At 41.9% G+C, this 16,622-nt stretch overlaps 1 protein-coding gene across 3 annotated transcripts; it reads left to right on the top strand.

Annotated features, from left to right (window-relative positions):
• Positions 1-265: 265 nt before the first annotated feature.
• LOC110618099 (ADP-ribosylation factor-like protein 2) lies at positions 266-3,531 on the top strand. Of its 3 annotated transcripts, XM_043957283.1 has the most exons (6): positions 266-504; positions 1,116-1,181; positions 1,775-1,837; positions 2,767-2,847; positions 3,046-3,081; positions 3,216-3,531. In XM_043957283.1, the coding sequence occupies exons 2-5, from the start codon at positions 1,125-1,127 to the stop codon at positions 3,067-3,069; spliced, it is 225 nt and encodes a 74-aa protein (XP_043813218.1). In that variant the 5' UTR covers positions 266-504; positions 1,116-1,124; the 3' UTR covers positions 3,070-3,081; positions 3,216-3,531. The 3 variants fall into 3 exon arrangements, 2 of the variants coding, with proteins under 2 accessions (XP_043813218.1, XP_043813217.1); XR_006350946.1 differs by lacking the exon at positions 2,767-2,847; XM_043957282.1 differs by lacking the exon at positions 3,046-3,081.
• Positions 3,532-16,622: the final 13,091 nt, after the last annotated feature.

Raw genomic sequence — 16,622 nt, 5'->3', positions numbered from 1 at the left:
TATATAAAAAAAATTTATAAATATTATTATAAAATATATTTTTTTATATTAGATTAATTATTTATATAAATGAATTCGGGTAGTGGGTACCCTGTACATAAAATCCGAATCCGATCCGAACCCGCAACGGGTATTATTTTTAAAACACAAACCCAATTATAACTACCCAAATAACCCATAAAATATTTTAAATATAATATAAAACATTTTAAATAATATAAACTATAAAAATAAAATAAGATAAAAAATAAACATAAATAAACAAACCTGCAATCAAAATAACCCATAAAACCCAACCCTAAATCTCTCTCAACTCTCAAAGTTTACTGCCGCCCTCCCCTCCCCCATTCGGCCTCTACGTCACTCGTCTGGTGCGCCTCCCGCCGATCGTGCTCCACGCTGTCAACGTCGTTTCTGCGTTCGGTTCCTGCTCTTCTCCGCCGCTTCCTCTGCTCCAGTCTTGCTGTCCGGTGCTGCTCCTCGCCGCGTCCTCGGTCACTGCAGGTTTGTGAGATCTATTTATTTCTTAAATTTGTGAAAATATTAAGATTTATGTGAAGTTTTCGTTTGTGAGATTATTGAAAATTATTTGTAATAAAGATTATTGTGAACGGACTGAGAGTTGTTTTAGTGAGATTATTGAAAATTTTTGAAATAAACACTACCATTCAGAGTTGTTTTCGTGATATTGAGATGTGTTTTAGAATATTGTTAATGTGGATTTTGTGTGAATTTTTTATTTTTTGTTTTTGTTGTGATTATGACTTAATCGGGTTCGGTAGTGTCTGATATTAAGGGTTAATGGTAAAGAAATTTAATTTTTAAAGTGGTTTGAGGCGGTTTGGGATAGTGTATCTATAAATGTATTCAGGTTTGGGTATTTAAAATTTGGCTTTTGCGGGTACCTTACCTGGTACTAACTCCAAATTCCAACTATTCCTAAATCAGGTTTTTATTGACAAAATTTAGATCTACCTTCTCTATTCTTTTACCATTTCTTTGTTTCTTTTGTCTTATTCTCCTTGCAATATCTTGTCATTGTTAGCTTTTATTTGTGTAGTTTAAGTAAACCCACTTGATAGTTTTAATCATCTTCATATATGGGTTCTTATTAGCTTGAAGAAATGATGTGGGCAAGTGTAAGGCGAAAAGTTCTCTCTGGCAGCTCTACTACTTATTTGGTTAGTAGTGAAGGAACTTTCTTTTGTTTGAATGAATTTACTGTTTTCATTTGTATAGGCTTCAAAGCATGTTATTCTATTTAAAATTTGATTTTTGGGGTCATTGAACTTTAGTTTAATTGACTAAGCAATATCAATTTATATTATATGGTTGATGTTCTGCTTCTGCTGCTTAATATGTCTGATGCTATACTGAATTCATTTGACATCCTTTGGGAAAATTACTATAACATATAATTTTAAAGTTAATTAAAATGTTTTTTTATTTGGTTCTTTTGTGAGGAATTTTATAGTCAATTAGTTAAAAGAGAGTACAATTTCAAATTTTAAAACTATGCTTCTCCTTCAAAATCTTCACTTGTTTATCCTCATTTAATAAAACCACCAATCCAAAACTAGCTGAACTCTCCCACCTCCACCTTGTTCTCCTATCTCTGGATTCTTCTCTTTGATTTGAGATTCGCAACTGGTAGTCTTAATGGGTCATAGCCAACTTTTTGTCCAGATTTCTTCAATTTATAGGTTTTATTTTGTTGATTTTGTCATGTAAACCAATACAGCTCTGCTGATAACATTGTGCATTGCACTCCCAGGTAGAGGAGAATATGCGATTAAGGACTGAACTTCAGAAAAAAATTCAGGAACTTGAAAAATACGTAAGTGCTTCTAATAGTTTCTGCTACTCTATCCAATATGAATTTAATTGCCAGCTGATTAAATCCAAGTAATTCCTTGTTAGCTGGTGTATTTGCTGGTCTATAATTCCTGTTTTCTTTCTCTTAACTTTTTTTCTATATTAAGTATCACTTCCATCTTCCTATGAATATGTTAATTCCTTATCTATTTCTTTGTGTTTTTCTTTTTCTTTTCTGTCTGTTCATCTTAACACTCTCATTCTTGCTCATGCTAAACAAAGAAAGCTCCCAGCTATGCTGAAAAAAAAAAAGAAAATATTTTTTTTTGAGTTCGAAACTTATTTCTCATTCAACTGCTGGTAGTTTTTAATAAGAACTGTTATTAGCTGCATTAAGCACATTTGCCTTCAAATTAATTTTTTCCATTGTAATTTTTAATTGCCATATGCCCATATCATTGACTATGTAATTCTTGATATTTGCAATTGAGAATGGTTGTCATGAGCTGATTTTTCTTTTCTCTTCCGAGTTATAATTCAATTCTATCCCCCCCTTTTCATGTTTTATTTTTTTCTCACCTTTTCTTGCATCCTCTTTCCATTTTAATAAAACGAAAGCTAAGGTGTTGGGGATTTTCATTTCACCATAGTGCATGTTTTAGGAAACATACATTATTGATTATACCAGGCTAACATAGGTCTGTTTAAATGCTGCATATGCTCTAATTTGGACAAAACGAGGCTCAATTGCTCAATCTTGAATTATGTAAAGGTCTACTTATGCCAAATCGAAACATGAGCACCCAGTTGTCTTTGGTGGGATTGAATAACCTAAGAAGCTGATAGAATTTCTCCTTAACATAAGAAACAACCATATTGATATTATCTGGCATCAAGAGCTCAATTCGAAGCTATTATAGTTTTTTATCCAAACTGAACATCATCTTACAGAGGCTTTCTGGAGCATCTTTGCTAATACTAGCAAATAAGCAAGACCTAAAAGGTGCTCTTACACCAGATGAAATTGCTAAGGTACTGATTTAAATATTGTAATTTGTAGGTCATTTTTCTTTCTTGGACCAACTTGAAGTTTGTTGTCCTTTTTCCATGTTATTACTGTGCTGCTCATTGTCCTGAAATATTCACTCTCCCGGTGTAGTTGTGAACTTTAATTTGATATTTGAGCATTGTGTCAACTTGTGAATCTTGCTTTCTCAATTATGTCATCAGGTGTGTTTGTTTCAGCAGCTATAAATCAGTCATCAGGTCATTTTTCTCAATTATATATATATATAATTTTTTGGTTTCCATTTTCTTTTCTTCCAAAGTTATTATGTCTGATTTATAGCCTTGCTTTCGTCTTTTGAAATTCTAAAATGGAGTTTGCAAAACTTCTGCAGGTACTAAACCTGGAGAATATGGATAAAACCAGGCATTGGAAAATCGTGGGCTGTAGCGCATACATAGGGGAGGGGCTGCTTGAGAGATTTGATTGGTTGGTTCAGGACATGATGATACCTTAGGATCTAGTCAACATTAAGCAATAGAGTTAGTTTTTTTTTATTGGCCCTCTCAGAGAACTGATTAAGGTCCATTTGTACTGTTTTATTAACTATCTTATTGTTGTGGAATTTAGTCAAGCTGTGAATTCGACAAAAAAAGAAAAAAGTCAAGCTGTGAAACTTTTTGGGTCAATAGTATTATTAAAACTTTCAATGGAAAGTTTGGGTCAATATTAGTGACTAATCAGCCATAAAAGCAAATTAAATAACAAATATTTTTTTGATTTTACTATTAATTTGCAACGAAATAACGACCAAATGCTCTTTTTTGAGGCGATCAAATAATAACGAAATAGCGATCAAATTAGCGATCAAAACAGCGATCATTTCGCGATCAAAATTTAGCGACCAAAAAATGGTCGCTGATTGGTCGTTATTTTGTAATACTTAATTTGCCATGACACCAAATTAGCGACCAAAAAATGGTCGCTGATTGGTCGCTATTTTGTAATATTTAATTTGTCATGACACCAAATTAGCGACCAAAAAATGGTCGCTGATTGGTCGCTATTTTAGCGACCAATTTTCAGATTGTCGCCAAAAATTTAGCGACTGGCCAAACACCGACCATTTCATTTTGGTCGCTAAATGGTCGCTATTTCATAATAGTGACCAAATTCTGCCTTTTAGCGACCAAAATTTTGGTCGCTAAATCACTGTTTTTTTGTAGTGGAAGAAGGTTGTGGTTGTGTGTGTTTTATTGAAAGCATAAACTAAAAAAAATGAAAAAAATTTTTTGCCTAATGCAAGCAAACTAAAAATTAAAGCAAAAATAAACTTAAAAGTAAAAATTCAGATATATGCACCCCCACACTTAAATCATGCATTGTCCTCAATGTATAAGAAACATAAAAGAACAAAGGAAACTGAGTACTCCCCTGGGTGTGGTGTGCATGGCGCGATCCTCTTGATTAAGGCTCAAGTAATTGGGGAAGGGAAAAGAGTCCCAATTGCATTGAACAAAAAGTGTAGCGCTCCTTTCGATTTGGTCATGAACCATCCTACTTTCTCCATGTACTCATGAAGTAACATGATGAGCTTCTCCTCTTTTAGATGAGGTGTGCCTCTAGCTTTTATATTTGCATTTTTGAGATGATTGGGAAGCGCCTTGAACTCCAATTCATGTTTCTCCATGTGTAGCTGCAATTTAGTACTAAGATCTGGCAAAACAAACTCTACCTTATCTGGAGGTTTGGGAAGGCATTGATCCGCATGCTCCTTTGGTTTAGGTGCTTGGAACACCATTTGTTCCTTGTGAGCATTGGTTGTTTGCGTTGGAAGGCTGAAAGGAGTTTCAAATTGCTGCTTCTGTGCAAGATCTACCTGAAGTGGAAGACTGATCTGCGTTAGGGACTGAAGAGGTGTGCTGGAGATGGTTTCAGTTTGCAATGAGAGCTGAGGTGAAGGGTTCGGCGGCCGAAAGATGGTGGAGTTCGGCGGCCAAAAAGTCATGGCTTCAGTTTGCGCAAGTCCTTCCTGAAGTGGTGCGACAAAGTTCTCTTCAGTCTGTGCTTGGCTGCAGTTCACCTGTTGGATGCAACAGTCAGTTTCTTTCAATTCTGGCTCATTCTGAGTCTCTCCCCTACAAAGATCATCATTTAGTATATCATCTTGATAAAAAATATTTTCACTCAAACAATCAATGATATCTAAATTATCAACAGGTTTTGTTTGATCAGTTTGATCAGTTTGTTTGGACAAACAGTTTTCTGGTTGTGTCTCTTCAGCAGCTTGTTCTTGTTCTTGCCAACTTTCCTCATCATCCTCCATATCTTGAAGTTCTTGCTCTCTTCTTAACATGAGTACATTCAATGAGATGGCCATTTGACCCATTTGTTGTTGCATAATTTGCAAGGTCTTCACTACCTCATTCATAGTGTTATTGTCCACTGGAGGTGCTGGTTGGACTTGATATTCTCGATGATCCTGGTAGTTGTTAGCCTCAACATAGCCATAGTTCGGTTGGTCTCCCCAATATGGATTGTATGTGTCATGGTAGGGATCATGTCTTGGCTGTTCATAGAATCCTCCATATGCATGAACTGGTTGGTCATCCTCATAAGGTGTAGGACATTGGGAAGTTAGGTGTCCCACATGTGCACAGATTCTACATGGCTGAGATAGCTGAAATCGTGGAGCCTGTTGAGCTCGGCCTATGACAAGATTTTCCACAAGAGATGTTAGCTCTGAAATTCGAGAATCAATGGTAGATGTACTTACCTCACCCATGATTTAGAGATGTTTGGTAATTGATGCAAAGTTCGGAAGCTGGAGTTCAAGACTTTCGGCGGCCGAATGTTGAGATGGTTCGGCGGCCGAAGGTTGGGCAGAATGTTCTTCAGGCGCAGAAACTTGATTTCCAAGCCTTCTGAGAGTGCGTTCAATTTATGGATCAAAGGGCATAGTATCCCTACTTTCATATCTGGTCATGAAAGAAAAACAAACAAGTGAAATCAACTCCCCGGCAACGGCGCCAATTTTTGACAGGAGCGGTTGTCGAAGCCGGTCAAAAATAACCTTCTTGGTTACCTACAAATACAACTATAGATAGTGGTGAAGGATCGTATCCACAGAGAATTGATTACCTATTTATTTATCTTAATCAAGACCAATCAAACCAATTGAAAGCACAAGTGAAAGCAAGTGATTGCAAATAGAACAAAAGTAAAGTGCAAGGAAAGTAAAAAGGGGGGTTTTGAGATGATTTGATTAACAACTAATGAAAGTAATTAAAATAGCAAGTAATAAAAATAAAAGAGGAAATCAATAAGAGAAAGGTCTAGTTGAAGATATGGATCCACTTTGGTTGTTTGGGTTGATCATTGAAACATGGTTATCTTGATTAACTCAATAGGTTGGTTATGGGGGTGGAAGACGCTTCTCACCACCATGTCTTTCCTTATGAACAAATTGATTAGGAAACGTCCTCTAACCAATTACTAATCAACAAATTGCCAAGGAACGTCCTTGGGCCATAGGCATCAAAACAATTGCCAATTGCATGAAGAACAAGAAAGATCCAAACCCTAACTACTCAAACGCATGAGATGTTGCTAGATCATGCAATTTCTTGGTTTTTACACCAAGTGTTCTTAGATCAGAATATTTCCAGCAATTACGGACTAACAAATATCCTAATCAACAATCAATTAACTTTGCAATTAAGAATCAAGTGGCCAATTTGATCAGAACAACAAAGCAATCTTAGAATCAAAGCACAATTGCATGAATATTGAATATAATCAAAGATAAAAGTTTCTGTTCAGATCTCACAACCCTTTAAACAACCTTAGTTTCAACCAAACTTCAACTAGAAAGAGGGTTTCAGCCACTCATGGCTGAACCAAACAGAAAATAAAAGAAAAGAAAGCAAAAGATGAAGAACTAAGATGTGAGAGATGCCTTGGAAGAGGCCTTGCCGATTTTGGGAGGATCCTCCCCTCTTCTTGGCTTCTTGAAGCCTTTAAATATGTCTTGAGAGGCTGCCTAGGGTTTCATGGAAGTCCAGGAGACTTTTTGAGGCCGTCCAAAGTGCCCTTAGTGAGTTATGAGCCTTCTTTGTGCATAGGTGAAGCCAAAAACGAGTTGAAGGCTAGTGGGGGCTCTTTGGTCTTTTCACTTGCTGCCCAAGGTCTCCAAGATGTTGCCTAAATAGTTAAGAGGCTGCCCATGCACTAATAGGGAAGGTAGAGGCTCCTTTTGAATTTTGAATGTGCATGGCACTAAGTAGGAAGCATGTGATCTTTGGATTTTCTTTCCTTAATAAGGGGGATCTTGAAATCCAATAATTGAATGTGAATATTGAAGATTTGGATCTCAAGATATTTCCCTTATTTGGCTCCTCAAATATGGCAACTTGGGATATGGCTTCTTGAACAAGGAAGAGGTGCAATAGAGCACATTTTCGGCTGCCTAAGTTTAGTTTCGGAGGCTGGAGTTCTGAAGGTTCGGCGGTCGAAGGTTGGGATTCGGGGGCCGAAGGTGGTGGACTTTCGTCTCTGTCTGCATGGTTCGGCCGCAGAAGGTTGCCGCCGAAGGTGGTCCACTTTCGTCTCTGTTCGCCTCTTTCGGCCGCCGAAGGTTGCTGCCGAAGGTGCCTGACTTTTGGCTTCCGAAAGTTGCCTCCGAATGTTGCTTTCCTAATTTTGGCTTCTTTTGGCATTTTTAAGAGCATTTTCTCCAAATTGTTTCTTCACACCTAATACTTGCAAAACATGATTAGAACCACAAAATTAGGTAGAATAGGTGCAAATAAACATCAATAAGAGCATGAAAATATGGACTAAATTATGCTCTATCAGTCAGCGGATGTGATGGGAGCAGAGGAGGATAACCAGAGAAGAGATAGCAGTTTGGGCGTGAGTATGTCAGAAGAGGATATGGGAGAGTCCCAAGGAGGCACTCAGGCCTCGGGCTTTGTTCCACCACAGTATACACCCTATCCTCAGGTGCCTGGGTATCCGATGGGAAGCACGTCGGATTTCTCTAGCTATAACCCATACCCCACCTTTATGCCCTACCCTCCCTTTTACCCACCATACCCATAGTACCCCATGTTTCCACCCTCACCCTTTTATCCAGGTCCAGCAAACCCTAACCCAGGGAATGCTGCACCTCCTCCTCCACCAACAGAGCCGTTTGTCCCTGATGCCCAAACACCCAAACCTAGCTCATCAGTTGGGGGTAAGGTAAAGATGACGGATTATCTGAAGTTGGATGCCCCCAAGTTTGAAACAGGTGATGACCCTTTTGAATACCTCAGACCGGTGAAGATGATAACTGATGAGTTGGGAGCAAATGACAGTAGAGCCATTCAGATGGCAGGGTTCACATTGCAATGCAAGAAGGCAAGGGAATGGTTCAAAAACTATGTGGACCCAAGGTTGGAAAGCTTATCCTGGGAACAGTTTGCCAATGAGTTTACAGGATGGGCTTTTCCAGATAGTTCCAGAGAACTGAAGATGATTGAGCTTGAGCAACTAAGACAGACGGAAGAGATGAGTGTAGATGAGTTTACAGACAGGTTTCTGGAGCTGTTGTCGTTTGCAGGACAAGGTCTTGACACAGACCTGAAGAAGTCTAGGAGATATGTTATGAAGCTTCACTCCAGGTATTCCTCGTTGATTCAATCAGCAGAAAGGGAGAGCTTCCATGCTATAGTAGATATGGCACGGAGAATGGAGGCTAGTGCCATTATCCAAGGGACAGTGAAGCAGTCAGTGGCACAGTCTTCGGGTCTCAAAATCCCGGGGACAAGTGATACTAATCTCTCCTCTCTGGGCGAGGATGTCACGAAAAGTAAGAAGGGAGACAGAGGTCTCAGAAGGTCAAACAAGGACAAGTTCTGGAATCGGATAAAGTTTGGTCTGGGATTAGGAGGAGGCTCGAGCTCAGGCACAGAGGTTGCAGAGTGTGCAAGGTGCGGTAGGCCGCACAAGGGAGTCTGTCAGTTTGGGACTACAGCATGTTACAGATGCGGCCAGGAGGGACACATAGCTCGAGAGTGTCCTAAGGCAGCTTTTATGGCACCGTCCCATCAGACAACTCCAGGCAGTATGTGTAATACCCGGCTAGACTCCGGTATCGGAATTCCTACCGTCCGGTGGAATCTCGGATGTCGGAGACCTCTAGGTGGGTAAAACCATATTTTCATGAAATGTTTTAATGTTTTTGATGATTTTAAGTAAAAAGGGAATGAGTTTTTGAATAAAAATAACCTTGGAGGAAAGCTCAGGTTCGGCCGCCGAAACTCAAAGTTCGGCCGCCGAACATGCATGCATTTCGGGTGAGCCTTAGGCCCCCGAAGGCATAAGTGAAGGGAGGCCAGGTTTGGCCGCCGAACCTCAAGTTTGGCCGCCGAACATGGCATGCATGCGGAGGCACATTCGGCCCCCGAACATGGCCTGGACAGCCACTATAAAAGGGTCCCTTAGCTGAAAACGGGCGAGCTTTTCCCCATTTTCGGCCAAGGTGAGCTCTCCGCCGTCCCTCACCGATATTTGATGTTTTTCCTCTAGATCTTTCAAGTTTTTCATTTGTTTTAACTTTGTTTTGAAGATTTGAGCTTTTGAGCAAAGTTTTGGAGCTTTGAGGTTCAGAACTCAAATCTCTCCCAACTCCAAGTTTGGTCGCCTCTACTCTCGATCTTCAAGAGGTAAGAGTCGATCTCTAGCTTATATCATGTTTTAAGCAAGATTTATGAAGTTCATGGGGGTAGAATGCATGTTTAGGTTATAGTTATGTTTATGGGTATAAATGTATGTTCATGAACAATGTGGCTTGTAATGTGTGTTTGATGTGTTGTAGTTGGGGTTTGAGGTAGTTTGAGACCCCTAGGAGCTTGTATGCATGTTTTGGTTGAGCTAAATGCATGTTGGTTTGAGTTTGGAGGCATTTGTGCATGTTTGAACCAAGTTTCTGCCCTTTGGGAGAAACCAGGTTCGGCAGCCGAAGGAACTTTCGGCCGCCGAACCCTCTTGTGGAGGCAGCCTTCGGCTGCCGAAGCTTGCCCCCGAAAGGAGACTTTCGTCTCTGTCTGGGAGTTTCGGCCGCCGAAAGTGCCGCCGAACATGCATGAGTTTCGTCTCTGTCTGGGAGTTTCGGCCGCCGAAGGTGCCGCCGAACCTGCCTGACTTTCGGCTCTGGAGGGACTTTCGGCCGCCGAACCTGCCGCCGAAAGTGCCCTGTCCAGCCTTCCTTTGCATGTTCTTGCATGGATGTTTTGAGATGTTTTAGGGGGTTTTTGGGGGATGTTTTTAGAGTTATGTTCTAGTATGTTGGTCCCTCATTTGAGTCCACCTGTGTAGGTTCGGACCCGAGGAACCGAGGACCTCAGCAGTGAGTCAGCTGCTTCAGTCAGTGTCAGAGCTAGCCAGAGGTGAGTGGAATAACTCTTATGCTTTTGAATAAATAAATCAGTTTTGAGCATGTTCATGCATCACGGATGCCATGTGATATTTTAGGATGCTTGCATTAGAAATCACGAATATGTTGCATTGCATAATATGTTGTTGATGTTGATGAATGTTGAATGATCCATTAGCCCTCATATGTTATGATATGATGATATGGTATGGAAGTCCAGGTGTGGCCTGCACTACGCCCCTGGCACTATGTAAGAGAAAGACCGGACGTGGCCTGCACTACGCCCCCGGCACTATGGATTATGTATGTTATGTTATGTTATGTATAAGAGAAAGACCAGGTGTGGCCTGCACTACGCCCCTGGCATGATTGGAATATGTAGAGGGCTAAATGGTGACAAGTTCATCCTTGATATGATTAGTTGTGATGTGATGCATTTCATGTTATCATATGTTTTAAATGCTTTACTATTCTGCTCACTGGGCTCTAGTAGCTCACCCCTCTCCCAAATTCCCTAGGTTTGCAGGTACGGGTTAGACAGAGAAGTCAAGAGGAGTAAGGAAGTCTTATGTATGTAATAGTTAGAATGTGGACATGACAGATTGTATAATGATGTATAGACATGTAATGTAACGATATTGAGGTTAGAAGTGTGCTTGACCATAGTTTAATGTAATCCCTTTTTGAATCATGATCTTAATGTTATTGATGTCCATGTTTAGCCAACTCAACACTTGCTATGCCACCCCTTTGGGGGCATTGATGAGATCCCACAGAGGGGTCAAGTTTATGGTTATGTATATGTTCAATGCATGCACAGGTTGAGCTTGGTGTATGATAGAATGTATGAAAGAAAAGTTTTAAATTTTATGTATGATTGTTGATCATGTATGGGATTAAACAGGTTTACAGGTTGCTTGTCAGGCTTGCTACGGGTCCCGGCGGCCTTAAGCCGATCTGGATCCTAGTGCCGGTAGCGGTCCGATTTTCGGGTCGTTACAGTATGGCACAGCCATCAGCTCCAGCCATGTTTCAGGATAGTGGTCGAGGCAGAGGAAGGGGGATGGCCCCTTCTTCAGCAGGTTCCCTAGGTGAAGGTCCATCAGTTCTAGCTCGGATCTTCTCCATGACGCAGCAAGAAGCTAACACATCGGACATGATGGTGACAGGTAATCTCACTCTCTTATATTTGATGTGTATGCTTTTGTGAACCCTGATGTGTTTCTCTTTCCTTGTGGCTTTGAGAGCTGTAGATAGGTCGGGTTGATAGCTTATGGGTTAGGGTATTCCCTTTGGGTCAGTGGACCAAAGTGTGATCCATCAGTGGCAGAGTCAGTCTGTCGGTATAGTTCAGAGTATGTGTGAGTAGATGCCTTCCAGCTGGCCTAGCGGTTCTAGATTTGACTGTTTGACGTCATTCTAGGGTTGGATTGGTTCTTCTACTAGTGGTGCTATCTGAGTCTGCAGAGACAAGGTAGTCAGGTTCCGAGGTCAGGATGGATCAGAGGTAGTCCTCAGAGGGGGGGTCAAAGTAGGGATACCTAGAGGTTCGATATCAGCCCTACAGGCTCATAGGTTGGCCAGGAGAGGTTGTCAGGAGTTTCTAGCTCGTGCAGGAGAGTTCAGTAGTCATGTCAGGGAGCTGCCTCAGTACCAGTAGTGAGTCCTTAGATGTTTTCCCAGACGAGCTGCTAGGTGTGCCATCTGTTAGGGAGATAGAATTTGAAATGAAAGTGATGATAGGGACCAGACCCATCCCTACCTCTCCCTACAGGATGGCACCTGTAGAATTAAAGTAGTAGGAAGAGCATGTTGTAAGAGTAGGTAGTTAAGGGTTTTCATCCGACTGAGCACTTTGCCTTGGGGTGTTCCAGAGTTGTTATGAGGATGAAGGATGGATCCCTAGGACTTTGTATCGACTACAAGTCATTGAACAAAGCCACTACCCAGAATAAGTATTTGTTACCTTGGCTCGACGATCTATTTTAAACCAGCTAGCAGGAGCTGGTTGCCTTTCCAAGATAGATCTGAAGTCCAGGTACCATCAGTTAAGATCAAGGAAGAAGATATACAGAGAATAGTGTTTAGAACCAGATATGGGCACTATGAGCTTCTAGGAATGTCGTTCGGGATAAGGAACGCCCCTACAGCATTCATGGATCTCATAAACAGAGTTTTAGTCTGTTTCTGGATCACTCCGTTATTGTCTTCATTGACGGTACCTCGGTGAGTCCCAGAAATGCGGAAGATTATGCCCATTATCTGAAATCAGGATTGCAGACCTTGAGAGAACATGGCTTGAATGCCTAGTTCTCCAAGTGAGAGTTCTGGTTGAGGAGCATTGCATTATTGGGGAACGTAGTATCAGGAAGTGAAATTGAAGTATGCCCCAAGAAGGTAGAGACTGTAGTTACCTAGCTTAGACCCACCAATGCAAGGATCAAAGGTTTTGGGGTTTGGCGGGTTACTACAGGAGGTCCGTCCTGGACATCTCTAGAAGTTACCGCTCCTGTGACCAGACTGACCAAGAAGGACCAGAGGTTATATGGTCTGTTTAGCGTGAAGAAAGTTTTGAAAGCTAAGGAAAATGTTGATGTCAGCACCAGTGGTGGCTCTGTCCGCCAAAAATGAAGATTTCACAGTGTCCTGTGATGCGTTCGGGGTGGAACTAGATTGTGTGTAAGTGTGAAGTGGCAGAATGATTGCTTATGCTTCTAGGTAGCTGAAGAAGCATGAGTTGAATCATCTTACACTTGATCTAGAGATGGCGATGGTAATCTCTGCACTCAAGATGTGGAGGCGATACCTGTATAAGGTATGATGACAAATCCTTACAGATCGAAAGAGCTTGCAATATATCTTGAGTCAAGGGAGGAGAATCTGAGGCAGAGAAAATGGGTAAGAACTACATGGTCAGAAAAAGAGGAATCAGAACTGCTGTGAGTCAGCAGGAGAGTTATGAAATTGTCCGCAAGAGGTATGTAGAGTTTCAGAAGAGAGAAGAGTTTTGTCAGAATGCGCAGCAGAAGTTTGTGGAGGTCCTCGAGAAAGTTGAGGTTACTGGAGGTGTCTCCTAAAGAGAGGGTGATTCGTTATGGGCAGAAAGGTAAATTAGCTCTCAAATCCATTGGACCCTTTGAAATCCTGCAAAGGATTTGGGAATGTATCTCACGAGTTAGATTTGCCCACTTCAATGGAAGAGATCCATCCGTTTTTCCATGTTTCCACGGTATATGAATTCGTGTCGGGTCCGAGTGAGGTTCTGGAAGGAACCAGAGGTGGAGATCGTAGAGGATCTCACCTATGTGGAGCAGCTTGTACGGACCGCAGACACACAAGTTAGAAAGGGTGGAAACAAGGAAATCCCGATGGTGAAAGTTCTTTAGAATCACCTTAAAATGAAAAGTGCACCAGGGAGACCGAGAGTTCATACTCCAGTGATACCATGTTTCTTTATAGATTAGAGCTTATGTGTTGTTATGATTGTGCTTATGTTATGTTTAAGCATGTGCCTGTTTGTTTGAACATTCGGGGACGAATGTTCTTAAAGGGGGGAAGAATGTAATACCCGGCTAGATCCCGGCATCGGAATCCCGACTTTCCGGCGGAATCTCCGTTGGAATCTAGAATTTCTAGAGATGCCAGAGTCTTCTAGGGGGTTAAAATGTGTTTTCTAAAATGTTTTCACTTGATTTTATGGTTTTAAATGGAAAGGAAACTGAGTTTTGAAAAGTTTAGGCTAAGGAGGCATTTGCCAGGTTCGGCCGCCGAAAGTCAAGTTCGGCCGCCGAACATGGGGCTGTTTCGGGAGTGCTTTAGGCTTCCGAAAGTGTGAGGGCAGAAACCAGGTTCGGCCGCCGAACCTCAAGTTCGGCCGCCGAACATGCATGAGTTTAGGAGGCATGTTAGGCTGCCGAAGGTAGTCGACCAGGCCACCTATAAAAGGCCCTCAGACCGAAAATGGGCGAGTTTTCTCCCCATTCTCGAGCTCAGGTGTGTTCATGTCCTCCTCTAGTCATTTTTATGCTTTTTCTTCAATCCTTCACGTTTTTATAAGTTTCATGGTTGTTTGAAGAAGTTTTAAAGCTTGGATCAAGGTTTGGAGAGCTTGGAGACTGTAATACCCGGCTCGAGTCCGGCATCGGAATTTCTGTAGTCCGGTGGAATCTCGGGTGTCGAAACCCTCAAGAAGGGTAATACATATGTTTTTATGTGTGATTTCAGAGATTTGAATGTTTTTAGTGTTAAAGAAAATGAGTTTTGAAAGAAAAGCAACAAGGGAGAAATGCAAAGGTTCGGCCGCCGAAGGTCACTTTCGGCCGCCGAACATTGCATGGTTTCGGCTTCACGTTTGGCTGCCGAAGGTGGTCTGGCCAGCCACCTATAAAAGGGCCAAGGGTCGGTGGAAGGAGGCCATTTCTCCTCCACTTGCAGCCAGAGGTGAGTCCCAACCTCTCCCACGTTGACCTTCATGGTTTTCATGATTTCCTTCAAATCTTTCCAAGTTTTTAAGAGTTTTGGTGGTTTTTGAAGGTTTTAAGCAAAAAGAACAAAGTTTGAAGCTTGGAGAGTTTGAGAGCAGATTTCTCTATATCTCCACGTTAGGATCGTGTAATCTCTTGTTTAGACGAGGTAAGTACAGATCCTGAACCTCCTTTGATGATTTTTGAAAGTTTTATGAAGTTTGTATGGGTAGTATGCATGTTTAGGTTTAGGTGAGGTTTTTGGTGATCTTTGGTGTTCAAGCATGTTCAAGTGTTATGTGCTATGTTTGTTTGGGGTTTTAGGGTAGTTTTAGACCCCTTTGTGCATATATATGTGGATGTGCTAGTTGGGAGTAGTTGATTTGCATGTTGTAGGTTTTTGGGCAAAGTTTGCATGAAACAGAGCAAGGTTCTGCCCTTCGGGCAAAACCAGGTTCGGCCACCGAAGGAAGGTTCGGCCGCCGAACCCCTTGTGGAGGCAGTTTCGGCTGCCAAAGGTTGCCCCCGAAAGCTAGGCTTTCGGTTTAGAAAGGGACTTTCGGCCGCCGAAAGAGGGAGTTCGGCCGTCGAAAGTGTTTGAGTTTCGTCTCTGGACGAGACCTTCGGCCGCCGAAGGTGCCGCCGAACATGCATGAGTTTCGTCTCTGGAGGGGGGTTTCGGCCGCCGAACCTGCCGCCGAAAGTGCCCTGTCCAGCCTTCCTTTGTATGTTTTATGTGATTGTTTTAGGATCTTTGAGAGGGTTTTTGGGGGAGTTTTTAGAGATGTTCTTGAGTTAGTTTGGTCCCTCATTTGAGTCCACCTGTGTAGGTACGGACCAGAGGAATCAGGGAGGTCAGCAGTGAGTCCAGTTCTCCACATCTCAAGCTTTGGTTCGCACCAACCCTCGATCTCCAAGAGGTAAGTGTAGATCCTTGCTTCCCTTTGTGTTTGATGAAGTTTTAAGTGAGTTTAAGGAGTTTTAATGCTTGAGTGTGGGTAGATATGCATGTTAGGGTTTATGTGGGTTTTGTGCCCAATATGTGTTTATGTGATGATATGTTGAAGGTTTAAGCTAGGTTATGCATGTGGGAGAGTGTATGCATGATTGGAAAAGAGCAAGTGACATTATGGGTTATTTTGATGGTTTTGGCCTATGTGGGTCATAAACTATCTATGTATGCTTTTGATGTTGTTTTTGGAGTCTAATCAAGTTGTTAAGCTCCTTTGTGCATGGTTAAGAGTTTATGCATGTTTTTAAGAAGTTGGGTGCTTGTTTTGGGGTGTTTGGAAGGTTTGGGAGGCTGGTATGCACGAGGGCTGAGTTCTGGAAGAACTCAGGTTCGGCCGCCGAAGGTAGTTTCGGCCGCCGAACCTGCCTATGGATGCATGGATTGGCCGCCAAACCTTGCCCCCGAAAGTTGTGTTTCGGAGCTGGAGCAGACTTTCGGCCGCCGAAGGTGATGTTCGGCCGCCAAAAGTGCCTGACTTTCGTCTCTGGAGAGAGGGTTCGGCCGCCGGAAGTGCCTCCGAACCTGCATGACTTTCGTCTCTGGAAGGGACCTTCGGCCGCTGAAAGTGCCGTCGAAAGTGCCCTGTCCAGCCCTTTCATGGGTGTTTTCTATGATTGTTTTAAGGATATTTTAGGGGGTTTTTGGGTAGTTGTTTATGAGTTGTTTAGAGTATGTTTGACATCTCACTGGAGTCCACCTGTGTAGGATCGGACCCGGGGAACCGAGGTGTTTAGCAGTGTTAGCTGCTTCAGAGTCGGTCCAGAGCTAGTCAAGGTGAGTAGGACATAACTCTTTTTAATGTTAAAGAAATTAAATTTTTAAAACATGTTCATGCATCACGAATACCATGATTATGTAATAGGTTGTTTGCATTAGAGTTCACGAATATGTTGCATTGCATAATAC

The sequence above is a fragment of the Manihot esculenta genome, chromosome 6 (assembly GCF_001659605.2).
Source record: "Manihot esculenta cultivar AM560-2 chromosome 6, M.esculenta_v8, whole genome shotgun sequence".
Lineage (NCBI taxonomy): Eukaryota > Viridiplantae > Streptophyta > Magnoliopsida > Malpighiales > Euphorbiaceae > Manihot > Manihot esculenta.
The sequence above is the reverse complement of the archived record's forward strand: the minus strand, read 5'-3'. Positions and strand labels throughout refer to the sequence as shown.